The 16,189-nt window shown below is 46.4% G+C and overlaps 1 protein-coding gene across 1 annotated transcript; it reads left to right on the top strand.

The window, feature by feature from the left end:
• Positions 1 to 282: 282 nt before the first annotated feature.
• Positions 283 to 6,884, top strand: LOC121675579. The gene is made up of 2 exons (XM_042051144.1): positions 283 to 464; positions 5,020 to 6,884. Coding segments are annotated over exons 1-2 (768 nt in total). The 5' UTR covers positions 283 to 462; the 3' UTR covers positions 5,786 to 6,884.
• Positions 6,885 to 16,189: the final 9,305 nt, after the last annotated feature.

Raw genomic sequence — 16,189 nt, forward strand, 5'->3', positions numbered from 1 at the left:
CCCTGCAGCCGCGGGGGAACCATCGCACCCGCCCTGCTCACCGGGAGCTGCCACCGCCCCTGCCGGCTGGGACGGAACTGCACCCGAGGGGAAAGGGCCTGACAGCCGAGAAGGCTGGCACTGGGTTTGTGATTGTTTATGTTACTGCCATAGTTATTGCTGTTTGTTTGCCTTGTTATACACATATAGATATTTAATAGTAAAGAACTGTTATTCCTATTCCTCATACCTTTGCCTGAAAGCCCCTTAATTTCAAAATTATAATAATTTGGAGGGAAGAGGGTTGCATTTTCTTTTTCATTTCAAGGGAGACTCCTGCCTTCCTTGGCAGACACCTGTCTTTCAAACCAAGACAGATCTTGGTGCCCAATGTGGGGCTCCAGGGCATTACGAAAAAGGAATAACAGTTCCTGGGTAACTTAATTCTGTGTGCTGGATATAGCAACCTCATTAGGTGGCACCATGTGGGCTAGCTTACCCTGGCTCAGGTGTCACATGTTCGTGGCTGTATTTCTCCCCTTTGCATCTCCTTATCTAAACATGTGTCCTCTGACTAAGGCTGCAGTGGCTGTTATCCAGTTAGTGCTATGGGTTGATAAGGTGAGGAATTCATGGGTTTTTAATTTCCTCTTGAATGTGGGCACATGGATAAAAAGCTATCACACACTAAGCATATGTTTTTGGGGTTACATTAACAATGGTACCTTCTGTGACGAAATAACCCCAAGGGAAGTTTTCTCCCAACCCTTCAAGTAGTTCTTTGGGCCTACCCCACCAGTTTTCAAAGGGTTTAGATTTCCCCTAGCTAGTAGCCAAGTGTTGTTGATACTCTATCTGGTGTTGTCGATAGTTCTACTCTATTTAGCACTCAGGGATAAGGTGAAATTGACTTGTATAAGTACCCAGGCACCTGCCCCAGAGTCTAGGGATGCTGCCCCAGAACCTGACATGGCCCCAGACACTAGTGATACGGCCCCAGAGACTAGAGATCCTGTCCCACAGCCTGATACCACCCAACAGTCCACCTCAGAAATGGACCACCCAAACTGGATGGGGGTACTGGTGAAGGGGATGCAGGAGATGCACCAGGAGATATGCTAAGGGAATACACCTCCCCAGCTAGTGCAAAACCCTCTCCCTGCCCCAAAGAGGGTGAGTCCGATGGTGCAGCAGTGGAACCCATGGATGTTACAACCGTCCAGGTTTCAGCTGAACCACAAGGACAACCACAACTAGCAGCAGTCGCCCCTGTGCAAAGGAGGAAGTATAAGACCAAATCAGTATGCCCAGTTAATGATGATGGGGAACCAGGGCCCTCACAACCAGCAGGAGAGCCAGAGCCGGAAATCATCACTGAGTCCCTTTTGTACAACAGTCTCCGTAACATGTGAAAAGACATTGTGCGACAGGGGTGCGAGCCTTATACAACCTGGCTGCTTCAGTTTTGGGACCTTATGGGCACAGGTGTGCAACTGGATAGTGGTGAGGCAAGGTATTTGGGTTCCTTGACCCAGGACCTGGGTGTGGACCAGATATTTGTGAGGGAGTGTTCTGGTTTGGCCAAATTTAGAAATATATCCTCTGAGAGAAGGCAGGTCACCACCCCTCCCCCCACCAGGTTCGCGGAAAATAAATTTTCCTCAAAGGAAAGTGAAAAACATAAAAGCTATTTATTTAACAAACACACGGGGAAAGGATAATACTGCTAAATAATAAAATCTCTTGCTGTGGAGAAAAAACCTGGGAAAGTGCTAGAGTCCTCCCTTTGGTCTCCTCGGAGCTGGGGCTTGGCCCAGGGCCAGGCTGTCTGCGCTCGGTGGAAAGTCCTCCCGATGTGTTCTAATATTGAAGCAGTCCACTGGAAAAGGGAGAAAACTCGAAATTCCAGGGAAGGAAAAAAATTCAACTCTCAGTCTCTCTCCAGAGAAAAAGAAGCTGAGCAACTGGCCAAAAACTGACTCGGGAAACAAGCCGGGTGCTTCCTCCCTCCCCTGACGCAGCTGGGCAAAAGTTGCTATCTCTGTGTGACCTTGAACAAGCTGCAAACTGCTTTGAAAAAGTTTTGCTCAGTTTTTCCTTCCCCCTCTCAGGCTCGATTTAGAGGCATAGAAAGGCACAAAGTTAATTTCTGGGCATAGGGCAGCGATACGGGATACACATCATAAAGTCACCCCAAGACAGGGAGCCAGGGCCCCTTTCTGGGAGTGGCTTTTAACAAGTGTGAGAGAAAGGTTCATCCACAAAGAAAGAATGCAGGAGTACCGTCATAGAATGCAGTGGAAGACACTCAAGGAAGGGATCCAGCAGCTAAGAGAGCTGGCAGTATTAGAGGTACTCTTTTGGAGCAATGGACAGCATGATAATGACCCCAACAAGGTCAAGTGCATAGGACAGATGATGTGGAACCTAGCACCTTCATTGCAACGATTGATGCCAAGATCAACTGAGAAACAGTGGGCTCTTTCGCCAACAGGCTCAGGAATTATGACAGTATGGTCAATGGCCCGCTGAAAGCTCCTGTCTCTGCTGTGGTTAAGGACCTCAAAGAGGAGTTGAAGGAGTTGAGAGAGGAGATGAGGAAGATCACTGTGGCACCAGTGCGAGTCACAGGCCCCCAAGTCAGAGCCCGTCGTCCCCCAGCTAGAGAGAGAGGGTACACCCCACGAGCTGAGCTGTGGTATTTTCTGTGTGACCACGGTGAAGACATGAGAAGGTGGGATGGGAAACCCACCTCTGTCCTGGCAGCACGGGTGCGTGAACTCAAAGGGGAAGACACTAACTGCAGGAGTTCTGCTAAAGCGAAAGTAGCCTCAGCTTCCCGTGACCAAGCTGCCAGTTATTACAGAAGGGAAGATGATATGTCAAATCCCCTTGAAGGCACCTCTACCATGTATGCCCATGGAGGGAATAATAACCAGGGCTAGAGGGGCCCTGCCTCTAGCCAGGAAGAGGCACGGGAGAACCGGACTTTTTGGACAGTGTGGATCCGATGGCCTGGCACATCAGAGCCACAGAAATATGAAGTGTTGGTTGATACTGGTGCGCAGTGTACTCTAATGCCATCGAGATATGTGGGGGCGGAAACTGTTTCTATTGCTGGGGTGACAGGGGGATCACAGCAGTTGACCCTGGTGGAAGCTGAGGTGAGCCTGACTGGGAATGAGTGGAAGAAACATCTCATTGTGACTGGCCCAGAGGCCCCGTGCATTTTGGGCATAGACTTCCTCTGGAACGGCTATTACAAAGACCCAAAAGGACTCAGGTGGGCATTTGGGATTGCTGCTGTGGAGGCAGAGGGCATTAGGCAATTGAACACCCTGCCTGGACTATCAGAGAATCCTTCTGCAGTTGGACTCCTTAAGGTAGAAGAGCAACAAGTGCCAATTGCCACCTCGATAGTGCGCTGCTGGCAGTATCGGACAAATCGGGATGCTGTGATCCCCATCCACAAGATGATCCGTGAGCTGGAGAGCCAAGGGGTGGTCAGCAAGACCCACTCACCCTTCAACAGCCCCATCTGGCCTGTGCGCAAGTCTGACGGGGAATGGAGATTGACTGTGGGCTATTGTGGCTTGAATGAAGTGACTCCACCATTGAGCACTGCTGTGCCAGACATGTTGGAGCTCCAGTATGAGCTGGAGTCCAAAGCAGCAAAGTGGTACGCCGCTATTGACATTGCTAACGCTTTTTTCTCCTTTCCCCTGGCAGCAGAATGCAGGCCTCAGTTTGCCTTCACCTGGAGGGGTGTGCAGTACACCTGGAACCGACTGCCCCAGGGGTGGAAGCACAGTCCCACCATCTGGCATGGACTGATCCAGACTGCACTGGAAAAGGGTGAGGCTCCAGAACATCTGGAGTACATTGATGACATCATCGTGTGGGGGAACACAGCATCTGAGGTATTTGGGAAAGGAGAAAAGATCATCCAGATTCTCCTGGAGGCCGGCTTTGCCATCAAGAAGAGCAAAGTCAAGGGACCTGCCCGGGAGATCCAGTTCCTCAGGGTAAAGTGGCAAGATGGACAATGTCAGATTCCCACTGAGGTCATCAATAAGATTACCGCAATGTCTCCACTGACCAATAAAAAGGAAACACAGGCTTTTCTAGGTGCTATAGGCTTTTGGAGGATGCATATTCCTGAGTATAGCCAGATCGTGAGCCCTCTCTACCTGGTTACCCACAAGAAGAACGATTTCCACTGGGGCCCTGAACAACAACAAGCCTTCGCCCAGATCAAGCAGGAAATCGCTCACGCTGTAGCCCTTGGCCCAGTCAGGACAGGACCAGAAGTGAAGAGTGTGCTCTACTCTGCAGCCGGGAACAAGGGTCTGTCCTGGAGCCTTTGGCAGAAGGTGTCTGGGGAGACTCGGGGCCAACCACTGGGATTCTGGAGCCGAAGCTACAGAGGGTCTGAAGCCAACTACACTCCCACAGAGAAAGAAATCTTGGCAGCTTATGAAGGAGTCTAAGCTGCCTCAGAAGTAATTGGCACAGAGGCACAACTCCTCCTGGCACCTCGACTACTGGTGCTGGGTTGGATGTTTAAGGGAAAGGTTCCCTCCACGCATCACGCCACCGACGCTACTTGGAGCAAATGGATAGCCCTCATCACACAGAGCAGCCATATTGGAAACCCAAATCACCCTGGGATCTTGGAAATAATTACGAACTGTCCAGAAGGTAAGATCTTTGGATTACCTGAAGAAGAAGAAGAGCAAGTGACACGTGCCAAGGAAGCCTCACCATATAATGAGCTACCAGATACTGAAAGACGATATGCCCTCTTCACTGACGGTTCCTGCCGAATTGTAGGCGCTAGCTGGAAATGGAAAGCTGCTGTATGGAGTCCCACATGTCAAGTTGCACAAGCTACCGAGGGAGAGGGTGGATCGAACAACTTGCTGAACTTAAAGCCGTCCAATTAGCCCTGGACATTGCTGAAAGAGAGAAGTGGCCAAAGCTCTACCTCTACACTGATTCATGGATTGTAGCCAATGCTCTGTGGGGTTGGCTGGAAAGGTGGAAGAAGGCCAACTGGCAGCATAGAGGAAAACCAGTCTGGGCTGCTGAGGAGTGGAAAGGCATTGCCACGGAGGTAAGGAAGCTGTCTGTGAAAGTCCATCACGTAGATGCTCATGTTCCCAAGAGTCGGGCTAATGAAGAACATCGTAACAACAAACAGGTAGATCAGGCTGCAAAAATAGAGGTGTCCCAGATAGACTTGGATTGGCAACATAAAGGAGAGTTGTTCTTAGCTCGATGGGCCCATGATGCCTCAGGCCATCAGGGCAGACATGCCACATATAAGTGGGCACGAGACCGAGGGGTGGATCTAACCATGGACAGTATCTCCAAGGTGATCCATGACTGTGAGACATGCGCTGTGATCAAGCAGGCCAAGCGAATGAAGCCCCTGTGGTATGGTGGGCGATGGTCCAAATACAAGTATGGGGAGGCCTGGCAGATTGATTACATCACGCTACCTCAAACACACCAAGGCAAGCGCTACGTGCTCACAATGGTAGAAGCCACCACTGGCTGGTTGGAGACCTACCCTGTGCCTCATGCTACTGCCCAGAACACCATCCTGGGCCTTGAAAAGCAAATCCATTGGAGGTATGGTACCCCCGAGACAATTGAGTCTGACAATGGGACTCACTTCAAGAACAGCCTTATACACACCTGGGCAAGAGAACATGACATTGTATGGGTGTACACATCCCTTACTATGCACCAGCAGCTGGGAAGGTTGAGCGGTGTAATGGATTGTTTAAAACCACCTTGAAGGCACTGGGTGGGGGGACTTTCAAAAACTGGGAGGTGCATTTAGCAAAAGCCACCTGGTTAGTTAACACCTGAGGCTCCACCAACCAAGCAGGCCCTGCCCAATCTGAACCCCTACAAACAACAGATGGGGATAAGTTTCCAGTGGTACACATGAGAGGTATGTTTGGAAAAACTGTTTAGGTTAATTCTGCCTCGAACAAAGACAAATCCATCCGTGGGGTTGTCTTTGCTCAGGGACCAGGTTGCACCTGGTGGGTAATGCAAAGGGATGGAGAGACCCAATGCATACCTCAAGGGGACCTTGTTTTAGGGTGAACAACCCATGGCTCTGTACTCGTATCAGTATCTGCATGTATATATGTATATAATTCGGGTGATGCACATATGTATATGGTTAAAAAGGTTAAGTTTGATGTAACATGTTAGTATGGGAAAAATTTGGGGTGGATAATGTTGGGCTTTTTTGGGAGTTCCCCTCCTGGATTTTTTTCCCCCCCTTGAGGAATTTTCCCCATATATGTTGCCAGGGCGACAAATTGCTGGGTACTTGGGGAGGACAAAGGACCTAGCCATTGAGGGTGTGGTCCAACAGGCTACTCTCTTTCACCTTGATGTGTGGGCAGTGAGTGCTCGGTGTTCAGATGGAGAGAGAGGCTGCTGCCATCTCATCAGCACTGGAGACTTCTGCTTTTCGGCTGCCTTACTTCTACTGGAGAAACCCCGGGATTCCCAAGCCCGCCTTTCCCTGCCCCGCTGGGAGCCGGGCTGCTGCCACTCTACCCCCCTGCTGTTGCTTCCAGTCTTTGCTGCTCTGTAGCCCCACCATGTCCTGCCTGCTGAGTCCTCCCAGGTTTCCCACCGCAGCTCCGGAGTTTGATACATCTCGCCTGCCACCCGGGATTTGTGCTCGTCCCTGCCGTTCCAGCCTGCTGTTCCCGAGGGTCTGGCCGAACACCGGGATCGGCTGCCCAGGGGGTTTGTGAAGCCTTTGGTCCACCTCTTCCCAGGATCCCAAGCCGCCATTGCCGCGTGCTCCCCGAGCTCGCTCCGGAGCGCCCCCTGCAGCCGCGGGGGAACCATCGCACCTGCCCTGCTCACCGGGAGCTGCCACCGCCCCTGCCGGCTGTGACCAGAACTGCACCCGAGGGGAAAGGGCCCAACAGCCGAGAAGGCTGGCACTGGGTTTGTGGTTGTGTTTGCTGTTACTGCCATAGTTATTGCTGTTTGTTTGCCTTGTTATACACATATATACATACACATAATAGTAAAGAACTGTTATTCCTATTCCTCATACCTTTGCCTGAAAACCCCTTAATTTCAAAATTATAATAATTTGGAGGGAAGAGGGTTGCATTTTCTTTTTCATTTCAAGGGAGACTCCTGCCTTCCTTGGCAGACACCTGTCTTTCAAACCAAGACAGTATTTAAAATACTGCTGTGCTGCAGTTGTGCTTGGATGCCAATTTTAATAACCAAGTTCATCTCAAAACTATTTAAAGACACCAATATATACCAAAACCAACTTACATCAACTGTTGGGGTCTCCTCCCCCGCTGTGTAGCCCTGGGAGAGGGGCCCTGAGGGGACAGACACGGGGTTTCCCTGCCCCTGCTCAGCCTCGTTCCCATTGGTTGGTTTGTGTTCCCCTGCGCGGGCAGAAGGACCCTTGGTCTGGTGACTGTAACAGTTCCTCGGCAGAGCCCCGGCCATGCGGCTGGAGAAATAAACATCTCTGAAACATCGACCACGAATCTGTCCATATATACTTCGCTTTCCACGGGACTCCTGGTTTGATATATGTATGTTGCAGGATCCCCACTGCAACATAATGGTAGAGAATTGTGAGCAGAACGATCTCCGATCCCTAAGCGACTGATTTGTGTGAGTAAACCCTGGAAACTTTGGATTCCTCTTCTTGGTTTTGCTTTGCTATTCCATATCTAAACTATGGAGGAACCGTGGGAAGACTCTTGGCTCTCAGAGCCGCATATGGACATTTATCTTAAACTTTAAAAGATTCTTGAACAACGATTTGTAAATTTTAGCTTGATTCAAGCTCAAAAAGAACTGAAACACTTCCTGGCATGGTTGTTTAAGAACTTTTTCTATGTTTCTTGGGATTTAATTCTTACCAAGGGCTTTTGGAAAACCGTTTGGACACAGTTAATATTGGAGTCAAAATATATGCTGATGGAAGAATATTTTCGTGAATATTATTTAGTTACCGAGACTGTTGAGCAATGTCAGCTGTGTCCTGGCGAAGGGAAGCCTGGCGCAGGGACCGTGCGGCCCAGGCCACGTGCACCGAGTACTCTGCGAGCAGCAGCAAGGCAGTTCCCGCGTGCAGGCGGAGCCAAGCGAGCCGCAGTGTCGGCAGCGGAGCGAGGAGTGGCGGGACCCGGCGGTGCCCGCCCGGCTCCGCACAGCGTGTGGTGGAGCGAGCCCCGTGAATGCCCGACTGAGAGGGGCGGCGCGCAGGCGGCGGCGGGTGGCGGTAGAATGGAGCCGCGCCCAGCCAAGATGCGTGCTGGAGCAGGGCGCGGGGGAGTCATCGCTTGGGGGCCCAGCCGAGACGTGGGTGCAGCGCCTGGCATTGGCAGTGAAGCTGCGACCAGAGGAGGCGACGCACGGAGAACTGAGCGGTATGGCCCGGCCCGGCCCGCGCAGCCTCGAACGCGACCCCGGGAAGAGCGCGCAGGCACCAGCAGCCCCGACAATTCCAACACGGGAGCGACCGAAAGAGAGCGCAAAGACGCAGTGAGACAGAAAACAGCAGCTACTCGGAAAAAGGAAAAGATCATAGTAACTAAGATCTTAGGGATAGTAAAATGGTATAATATTAAGCAAAATTATGGTTTTATAACAAGGTGTGACAACCAGCAAGACATATTCGTGCATAGAACTGCTATTAAAAAGAATAACCCTGAAAAATGCATCCCAAGCTTGGGAGATGGAGAGGTGGTGGAATTCAAAATTATATGAGGTAGAAAAGGGTTACAAGCATCGCAGGTCACTGGGCCTGATGGTGTTCCTGTAAAAGGCAGTATATATGCAAAAAATCGTAGTCATGTTAGACAATATCTCCATTGTAAGCCCCCCCTACAGTCTCCCTTTCCTAATCCCACCTTTCCCTTTTACCCTATGTCCTATTACCCCCAGTGTATTCCTAATCCGTTTTTTCATCCATGGTTTCCCTCACAAAACCATGCTTTTGCCAATTGTTTCCCCAAAAATCCCTTTCCAATGCTGAGTGGGGGATGAAAAGTGGGAGGGAAGAAATTAAACCCACTCCTGCCTCAGTTTCCCCACAAAGCATGCTCAGAGAGTCCTGTCTCCCTTCTGTCAGCCCTAAGATGTTCCACAGAATCTGTTTGGACATTTAAAGGCTCAGGAGGGTGGCTTGTTTTGTTTTGAAACTGTTCTTGTTATGTTTATCCAGTTGTTTTCATTCTCCTTTTATTAAAAAAAAATGGGTGAGGTGTTGGCTGTGTAGCCCTGGGAGAGGGGCCCTGAGGGGACAGACACGGGGTTTCCCTGCCCCTGCTCAGCCTCGTTCCCATTGGTTGGTTTGTGTTCCCCTGCGCGGGCAGAAGGACCCTTGGTCTGGTGACTGTAACAGTTCCTCGGCAGAGCCCCGGCCATGCGGCTGGAGAAATAAACATCTCTGAAACATCGACCACGAACCTGTCCATATATACTTCGCTTTCCATGGGACTCCTGGTTTGATATATGTATGTTGCAGGATCCCCACTGCAACAATCAACTATGCTCTAATTAAAACTGGTTTGAGATATAATGTGTTGTGAGTCCAAAACAATGTATCCAAGTTCCATTAAACTTCTCAGACATATTCTGTTCAAGCATAGGACTTCTTACACTAAGATAATTTGAAGATTCATGGTGATATAGCCTGCCAAAATTAAGGGTAAAATCTAAACTGAAATTTTCTATTAACCTTACAATGAAATAAATTATTTTAGAAGAGCCTTATTTGCATTAGTAAGATTTGTTAAATGTAATGGGCTACACTTATAGCATTTGTTTGTGCTGGCACACAGCTTGAACAAGTGAAAGCAGGAAGTTTCACTCTTTCTCTCAAGATAATATCTAGGCCAGTTTGTTTTCCATAGTGTACTTGATGTCTGGATTTAAAATATCAAAGGGATTTTTAATTCTCAAACAATAAAATGGCTTAACTGATGGGAGACTTTTAAAATCTAAACTCTACTCACATTTCTAGACAAATCAGTCAATCCTGCAGATACTGATAAGTATGAAAATCTTTCAATGTCAAAACAATGTTATTTCTCGTGTTCTGTACAAAGGTATTTTGTAGTGTTTGTTAGACACAACAAAAGCAGGGCTTTGCCAAGTAATTTTGTCAATTGTGAAGGTTACCTTTGTAACCTCTGGTTATAGCAGAGCAAAGCTTCTGTGAGTTCAGCCATCAACTAAAAGTGATTCTAGTGAAGTATCATTTCTTTATGTGTTAGTGGTTAATTCATTGACATTATGCTAGTTGATTTGTTTTAATGCATATTCCATTGGTAGAGCAAAGAACCTTTTTCTTTCCATTATTAAGTAGTCACTTGCTGACCAGAAAAAAACTAGTGATTCCTGTGAGCCTGACTTCCTGCAAAGATGTGTACGGGTTCATGAAGTTGACAATTTGACTTTAACTGCAAGGGGTGAGGTTTATCATGTCATCCTCCCCACAGCACTGAGATGTCAACAGGAAAAGTTTAGAAACTTGTTCAACCTTCCCACCATTAAAAATTGGTGTATACATCTTCAATGCTACTATGATGGGCCACACATTTTAATATAAATATAAATTATTAATTATAACCCATAATTAGTTGCATTGCTTTTCATTTATTGATGCTGCTACTATTGTTTTCTAGGGAAGTTGTGTAAAATACATTAATCTGACAAATACATGCAGTCACCTATGAAAATGTTAACAGCTTTATGCAATTTACTTGAGGATTATGATCGCAAAAATCATCCTGCATGCAAAAGCTCAGTGGACTTCCCTTCAACCTATTCCTCTGCATAAGAAACAGCTGCAGTTTAGCTGGGAAATGCAAAGTGAATTGTGGGGTGAGTAGTATGCCTGGCAGTGCTGCAGGTGGGTTTGTTTAAGCATAGAAATTTATGGTCGGTGCTAAACACAAAAAGGTAATTTTGAATGAAGTGTCATATGTCATGTGATTAAACACATTTTTCATTGTCTCCTGAAAAGATTATCCTTGCTCTTAGAAGTTGTGGGACTCCAGGACTCCTCCAGAAGAAACTGCACCTCTCCTTTCTTCTGGAGTGGTGGAGATACCATTCAGAGCCTGGAAAGGGACTTTTACAAACAAAACTACTCTGCATTGCTGGAGAAAAGGTGTATGTGTTCTACAGCAAAATATAAACATAGCTTCTCAATTGCCAGAAGATATTTTTGTTTCTGTATGACATTGGATGAGAACCAAGAGGCCAATTTTACAAGCACTTCCACTCATGAAAAGTTTAATGGATGTGTATCACTTTCACAGTCTTTGATAATAATGTTACTTATGTGCACAAACATTTCTAAATCAGAACCTTTATCTGCTAAAAGTTATTGCAGAAATGTTATTACCGCTGGCCTGGGCCCTAGGGTATATCACTGTGTCCCGCAGCCATAGGGAGGAGGAGGAGAGAAGATCCAGCAGGCAGGAATTGTGCAGCAAGATTGATTAATTATTTTACAAACTCTTTTTGAGACTTTTTTCTTCATAGTCTAATTGGACAAAGGATCAGTCACCCCTTGGGGTGATTGGCTAAAATCCTAAAACATCCATTGTCAAAATATTTTTCTACTATACCATAAACAAGACTTTTCAAGGTTGCAGGTGGCTTGGTTGTTTACATACTCTGCTACCCCTCTGTGAGAGAGAAAAGTCTCTCACGGACTTAGAAAATAGCAAGAAAAATCCTTGCTAGCAGCATTTTTGTATCTATAAAATGTATTGACAGATTGACCTATCTGATGGGATTACCTAAAAAGGCACAGTATGGTATCAATAGTAGACCAATAAATAACACTTGTTGTAACAGTATTTCCTGCATACAGAGACTCAGGACCAATTGTATCAAGAACACAAGACACGTAAAACTTTTTTCTTCCAATGCATCTAATTACAGGTAGCCAGGAATCCAACACCTGGGAGTCAAATCTCACATTTCAGGTCCTGACAAGAGCTGATGATGTTCTTCCCTTATCAGATACTATAACTGATACAGAACAAGACTTGCAAATTTACAGAGGAGAGCAAGGCACTTAATTCTTTTTAGTCATACTGTCTTTCATAACAGTTAACTTGGAAATTCATGTTCCCACATACCATTGTGCAATAGTCTCACTTTCCTACAAAAAGTGCTACAAAGATATGGAGGAATAAAGTACTGAGCAGTTATATGTAAAGGCAACTAATGAATTAATGACATTGCAAATTCCATGCACTTCAAATCCTCTTCCCAAACTGGTAAGGAAAAGGGTCTGAAAACAGTAAGATCATGAGGAGCTGAGAAAGAAGGGAGTAGCTTCTTGAGTACAGGCTGCCCTGGGAAAGTCCTTGAAGTGACTAGCAATGTACCACAGAACCTTGTCTTGGTACAAGCCACAGTTGACCTCTCTGCAAGAGCAGGGGCTCTTTCTACAGGTGTGTCTTGGTTTGAAAGACAGGTGTCTGCCAAGGAAGGCAGGAGTCTCCCTTGAAATGAAAAAGAAAATGCAACCCTCTTCCCTCCAAATTATTATAATTTTGAAATTAAGGGGTTTTCAGGCAAAGGTATGAGGAATAGGAATAACAGTTCTTTACTATTATGTGTATGTATATATGTGTATAACAAGGCAAACAAACAGCAATAACTATGGCAGTAACAGCAAACAATCACAAACCCAGTGCCAGCCTTCTCGGCTGTTGGGCCCTTTCCCCTCGGGTGCAGTTCTGGTCACAGCCGGCAGGGGCGGTGGCAGCTCCCGGTGAGCAGGGCGGGTGCGATGGTTCCCCCGCGGCTGCAGGGGGCGCTCCGGAGTGAGCTCGGGGAGCACGCGGCAATGGCAGCTTGGGGTCCAGGGGAGGGGATGGAACAAAGGCTTCACAAACCCCCTGGGCAGCCGATCCCGGTGTCCGGCCAGACCCTCGGGAACAGCAGGCTGGAACAGCAGGCTGGAATGGCAGGGACGAGCACAAATCCCGGGTGGCAGCTGAGATGTATCAAACTCCAGAGCTGCAGTGGGAACCCTGGGAGGTCTCAGCAGGCAGAGTAGCGAAGGCTCGAAGGAACAGCAGGGGCAGGGAAATGCGGGTTTGGGAATCCCGGGGTTTCTCCGGTAGAAAGAAGGCAGCCGAAAAGCAGAAAGCCTGCAGTTCCAACGAGATGGCAGCAGCCTCTCCCTCCATCTGAACACCGAGAACACAAACTGCCCACACCCAGCCGAGAGAGAGTAGCCTGTTGGACCACACCCTCAGTGGCTAGGTCCTTTGTCCTCCCCAGGTACCCAGCAATTTGTCGCCCTGGCAACATATATGGGGAAAATTCCTCAAGAGGGAAAAAAACAGAAGGGGAACTCCTAAAACCCCAACAAGGTGGAAGCCAGTGGTAATAAAACTTCAGAACCAGCAAGGCAAAAAGAAAACTAGAGCAGAGCTTGAAGCCCCACTGAAGGGCTTAAGGCTGTCCAATCTGTACAAGATTTGTAGTTTGCCCTCTATTTTCTGGATACCTCCATCCTGCATTATATTTCTTCCCCTTTTAGGATCATCTCTCCACTTTAACTGAGAAGCTGCTTTAGAGAACAGGAATTATTTTATAGAAGTAACTTTTTCCTCTTAAAAGATTTATCTGGAGACTAGAGACAATGGTTAGTCATCTCGGTGAAACTGAGAGATGTAGCCAGCTCTTGTCTCTGGTGGAAAAACCTTTGAGAGAGGCAAAAACAGTCAGGAAATTCACTAATTCCCTGTGATTATCAGAGGGAAGGGATATGAAGAACAATGAAATGCTGAAGTCCAACATATGCAGGAGGCTAAAACATTTGTCTAAAGATCTGATCCTCTGGGTTCTTTTCTAAGTCTTTGACATCTTCACTGTCTCATTACCATGAGTGTCCATATTCCCACAATTCCTTCACCAGAATTGTGAATCAGTTATTCTTCACAGGTTTATAAGGTAGGTCTTGCGTGCAGTTTCAAGAGGCATTGTGTCCTTTCCCCTCCTTTACTGGAGTAAAATCAGGGTCATAGAAGCATCGTGCACTTGAAAGCTGAGAGGACCCCAGCTATTAATGACACATTGCTAGGCAAGAACAAGACCAGACTGCATTGCAATTCCTTTGGAGATTCAGCATGGGAAAAGAGAGCTTACCCTTTCAACCATGAAAAAAACCTCTGCTGAATTTTGGCAATCCCCTCTTAACTGGAATTCTTTAAACTATTATTCCTTATGTGCAACTATCTTCCAAATGTAAAACAGAACTTAAAAGAAGTTTACAATACTGCTAGGCTTTAAAGAAGTATCAAGATTTTTCTAAACATGTTTATCTTCTTGCTTTACTTCTTCCACATCCACCAAAATGGTTCACACATGCTGACTTCTCAGAAATACTCTTAGTAACAGTCAGGACAAGCACGAGATCCTTCCTAACTTGAAGACTCTAGAGAGATATAAACACACTCTCCTGGCTTTCTTTATAGGAAAAGGATTACACTGAAAACTGTAGAAGTTGCAGTACCAATCTAACAGGAGCCAGGATGCTGTTCTAGGATATTGCCATAATGTAAAAGCAGGTACAGATTTTAGAGTGCAACCAAAAGACTCACTTCAGCCTGTCCCTAAAACTTACTGTTGCAAAACTGGCATTTTTAACAGAAAATCTTGAGGCTTTTCTGCAGTCTTTGTCCTATCATTATTGAAGGCAAATTTCCTTCTCTGTGTTCTAGCGAGGCATTCAGGATTTGACTCATGGGACTTTTCTGTCATTCTACATTCACTTACATCAGCTGCAGCCAAGTTCTGAAACGCAGATTTCCTCAACACTGAAGGTTTGAGAGCCTTAGGACTAAATCTGTAAAGATATTTATACCTCTGACTGGATCCCAAACAACTTTAGAGATCTGACTTGTCCTCCAAAGCATCAATTTCTTTGATTTCAGGAGGTGTTAAGCTTATATTCCGGCTTTTCTCTTGAGGTAGGAGCTCTTCTTGCGGTCTCAAGTCCATTGTTTGCAAGTAAACTGTTTCCTTCCCATTGTCAGCTCTGAGAATTTCTCTAATTATAACCATCTCCCTTATTCTCTCATTGTGTTATAAGCACTTTCCTGTTCTGCCTTTCATCCTCTCTTTTCATCTCTCTATTTCCCCTGATTTTTCCCAGCTCTCTCATTTTAGCCTTCTGTCTGAATCACAGAATCAGACCTCCCAAGCAGACTCTGACTCTCAAGATGGACAAAATTCTATTCTATGTATTAACAACTCCTACTGACTTCAGTGGAGAATGCCTGATTCCATCTGCCAAAAAGATCTGGCCCTTTAAATGCAAAATGCTACCTGCATTTTTGTGCATTTGACAAACTTTCAGTGGGTTAAGTGCCAGTGTAAACCGTCAGCTGAGCTTTTGCTTTTGTTTTAGACCTTGAAAAATCCCTCCCTGTGTTGTCATACCCACAGGTAAAAGGACTTCTGAAAAATGCAGACATGCCAACGCAAGGAAAAAAATCTGTTCAAATCAAACATCTTGGCACATTTTCAAGCCCAGCAGCACTGCCCCCATCCTGAGTTTTTGAAAACAGCTGTATCAGTAAGTATAACGTAGAACTTCAGGTAAAAGGGACACACAATACATTCCTCTCTAGTCAGGAGAAAACAGGAAGGATTGACTGAAGCTCTTTTACTTATCCCCCATACTCAAATGCTAGGTGCACACACCTTATTTGGGGGCAAAGAAGTAAAGTCACTTCCATTCCCTACCCAATTTATTTTTATTCTAAATACCAAACTCAGTTTTTGTGTGCTGCTGCTCACATATCACCTACTCCACAGTGTCTGGTAAAGGGAATGAGCTGCTTTTTGGAAGCATGTTACACTACACGGAATTTTTGTAATCATTTTCCCTGGGAAGAGTTAAAACAAAAGAGTTTTCTTCTGAGTAAATTATTTTTGTTTTGAAAGAACATTTTGAATCTCTCTAAACACACTTTTAAATCCATGTAAATTACATACAAAGTGTACTCCTGTGAAAACTCAAATTCTAGTATGTTCCCCATATGATAGTGCAGCCTGTATGGAAAGGGAGCTAAACTCCACATAGTCTTGGACATTTGGGAAAAGCTGCTCAAGAAAATGGTTCTGTCTGGAAAAGGCTCCTACT

Source organism: Corvus kubaryi, unplaced genomic scaffold, assembly GCF_017639235.1.
Source record: "Corvus kubaryi isolate FWS band 111438036 unplaced genomic scaffold, C.kubaryi_AGA036_p1.0 74, whole genome shotgun sequence".
NCBI lineage: Eukaryota > Metazoa > Chordata > Aves > Passeriformes > Corvidae > Corvus > Corvus kubaryi.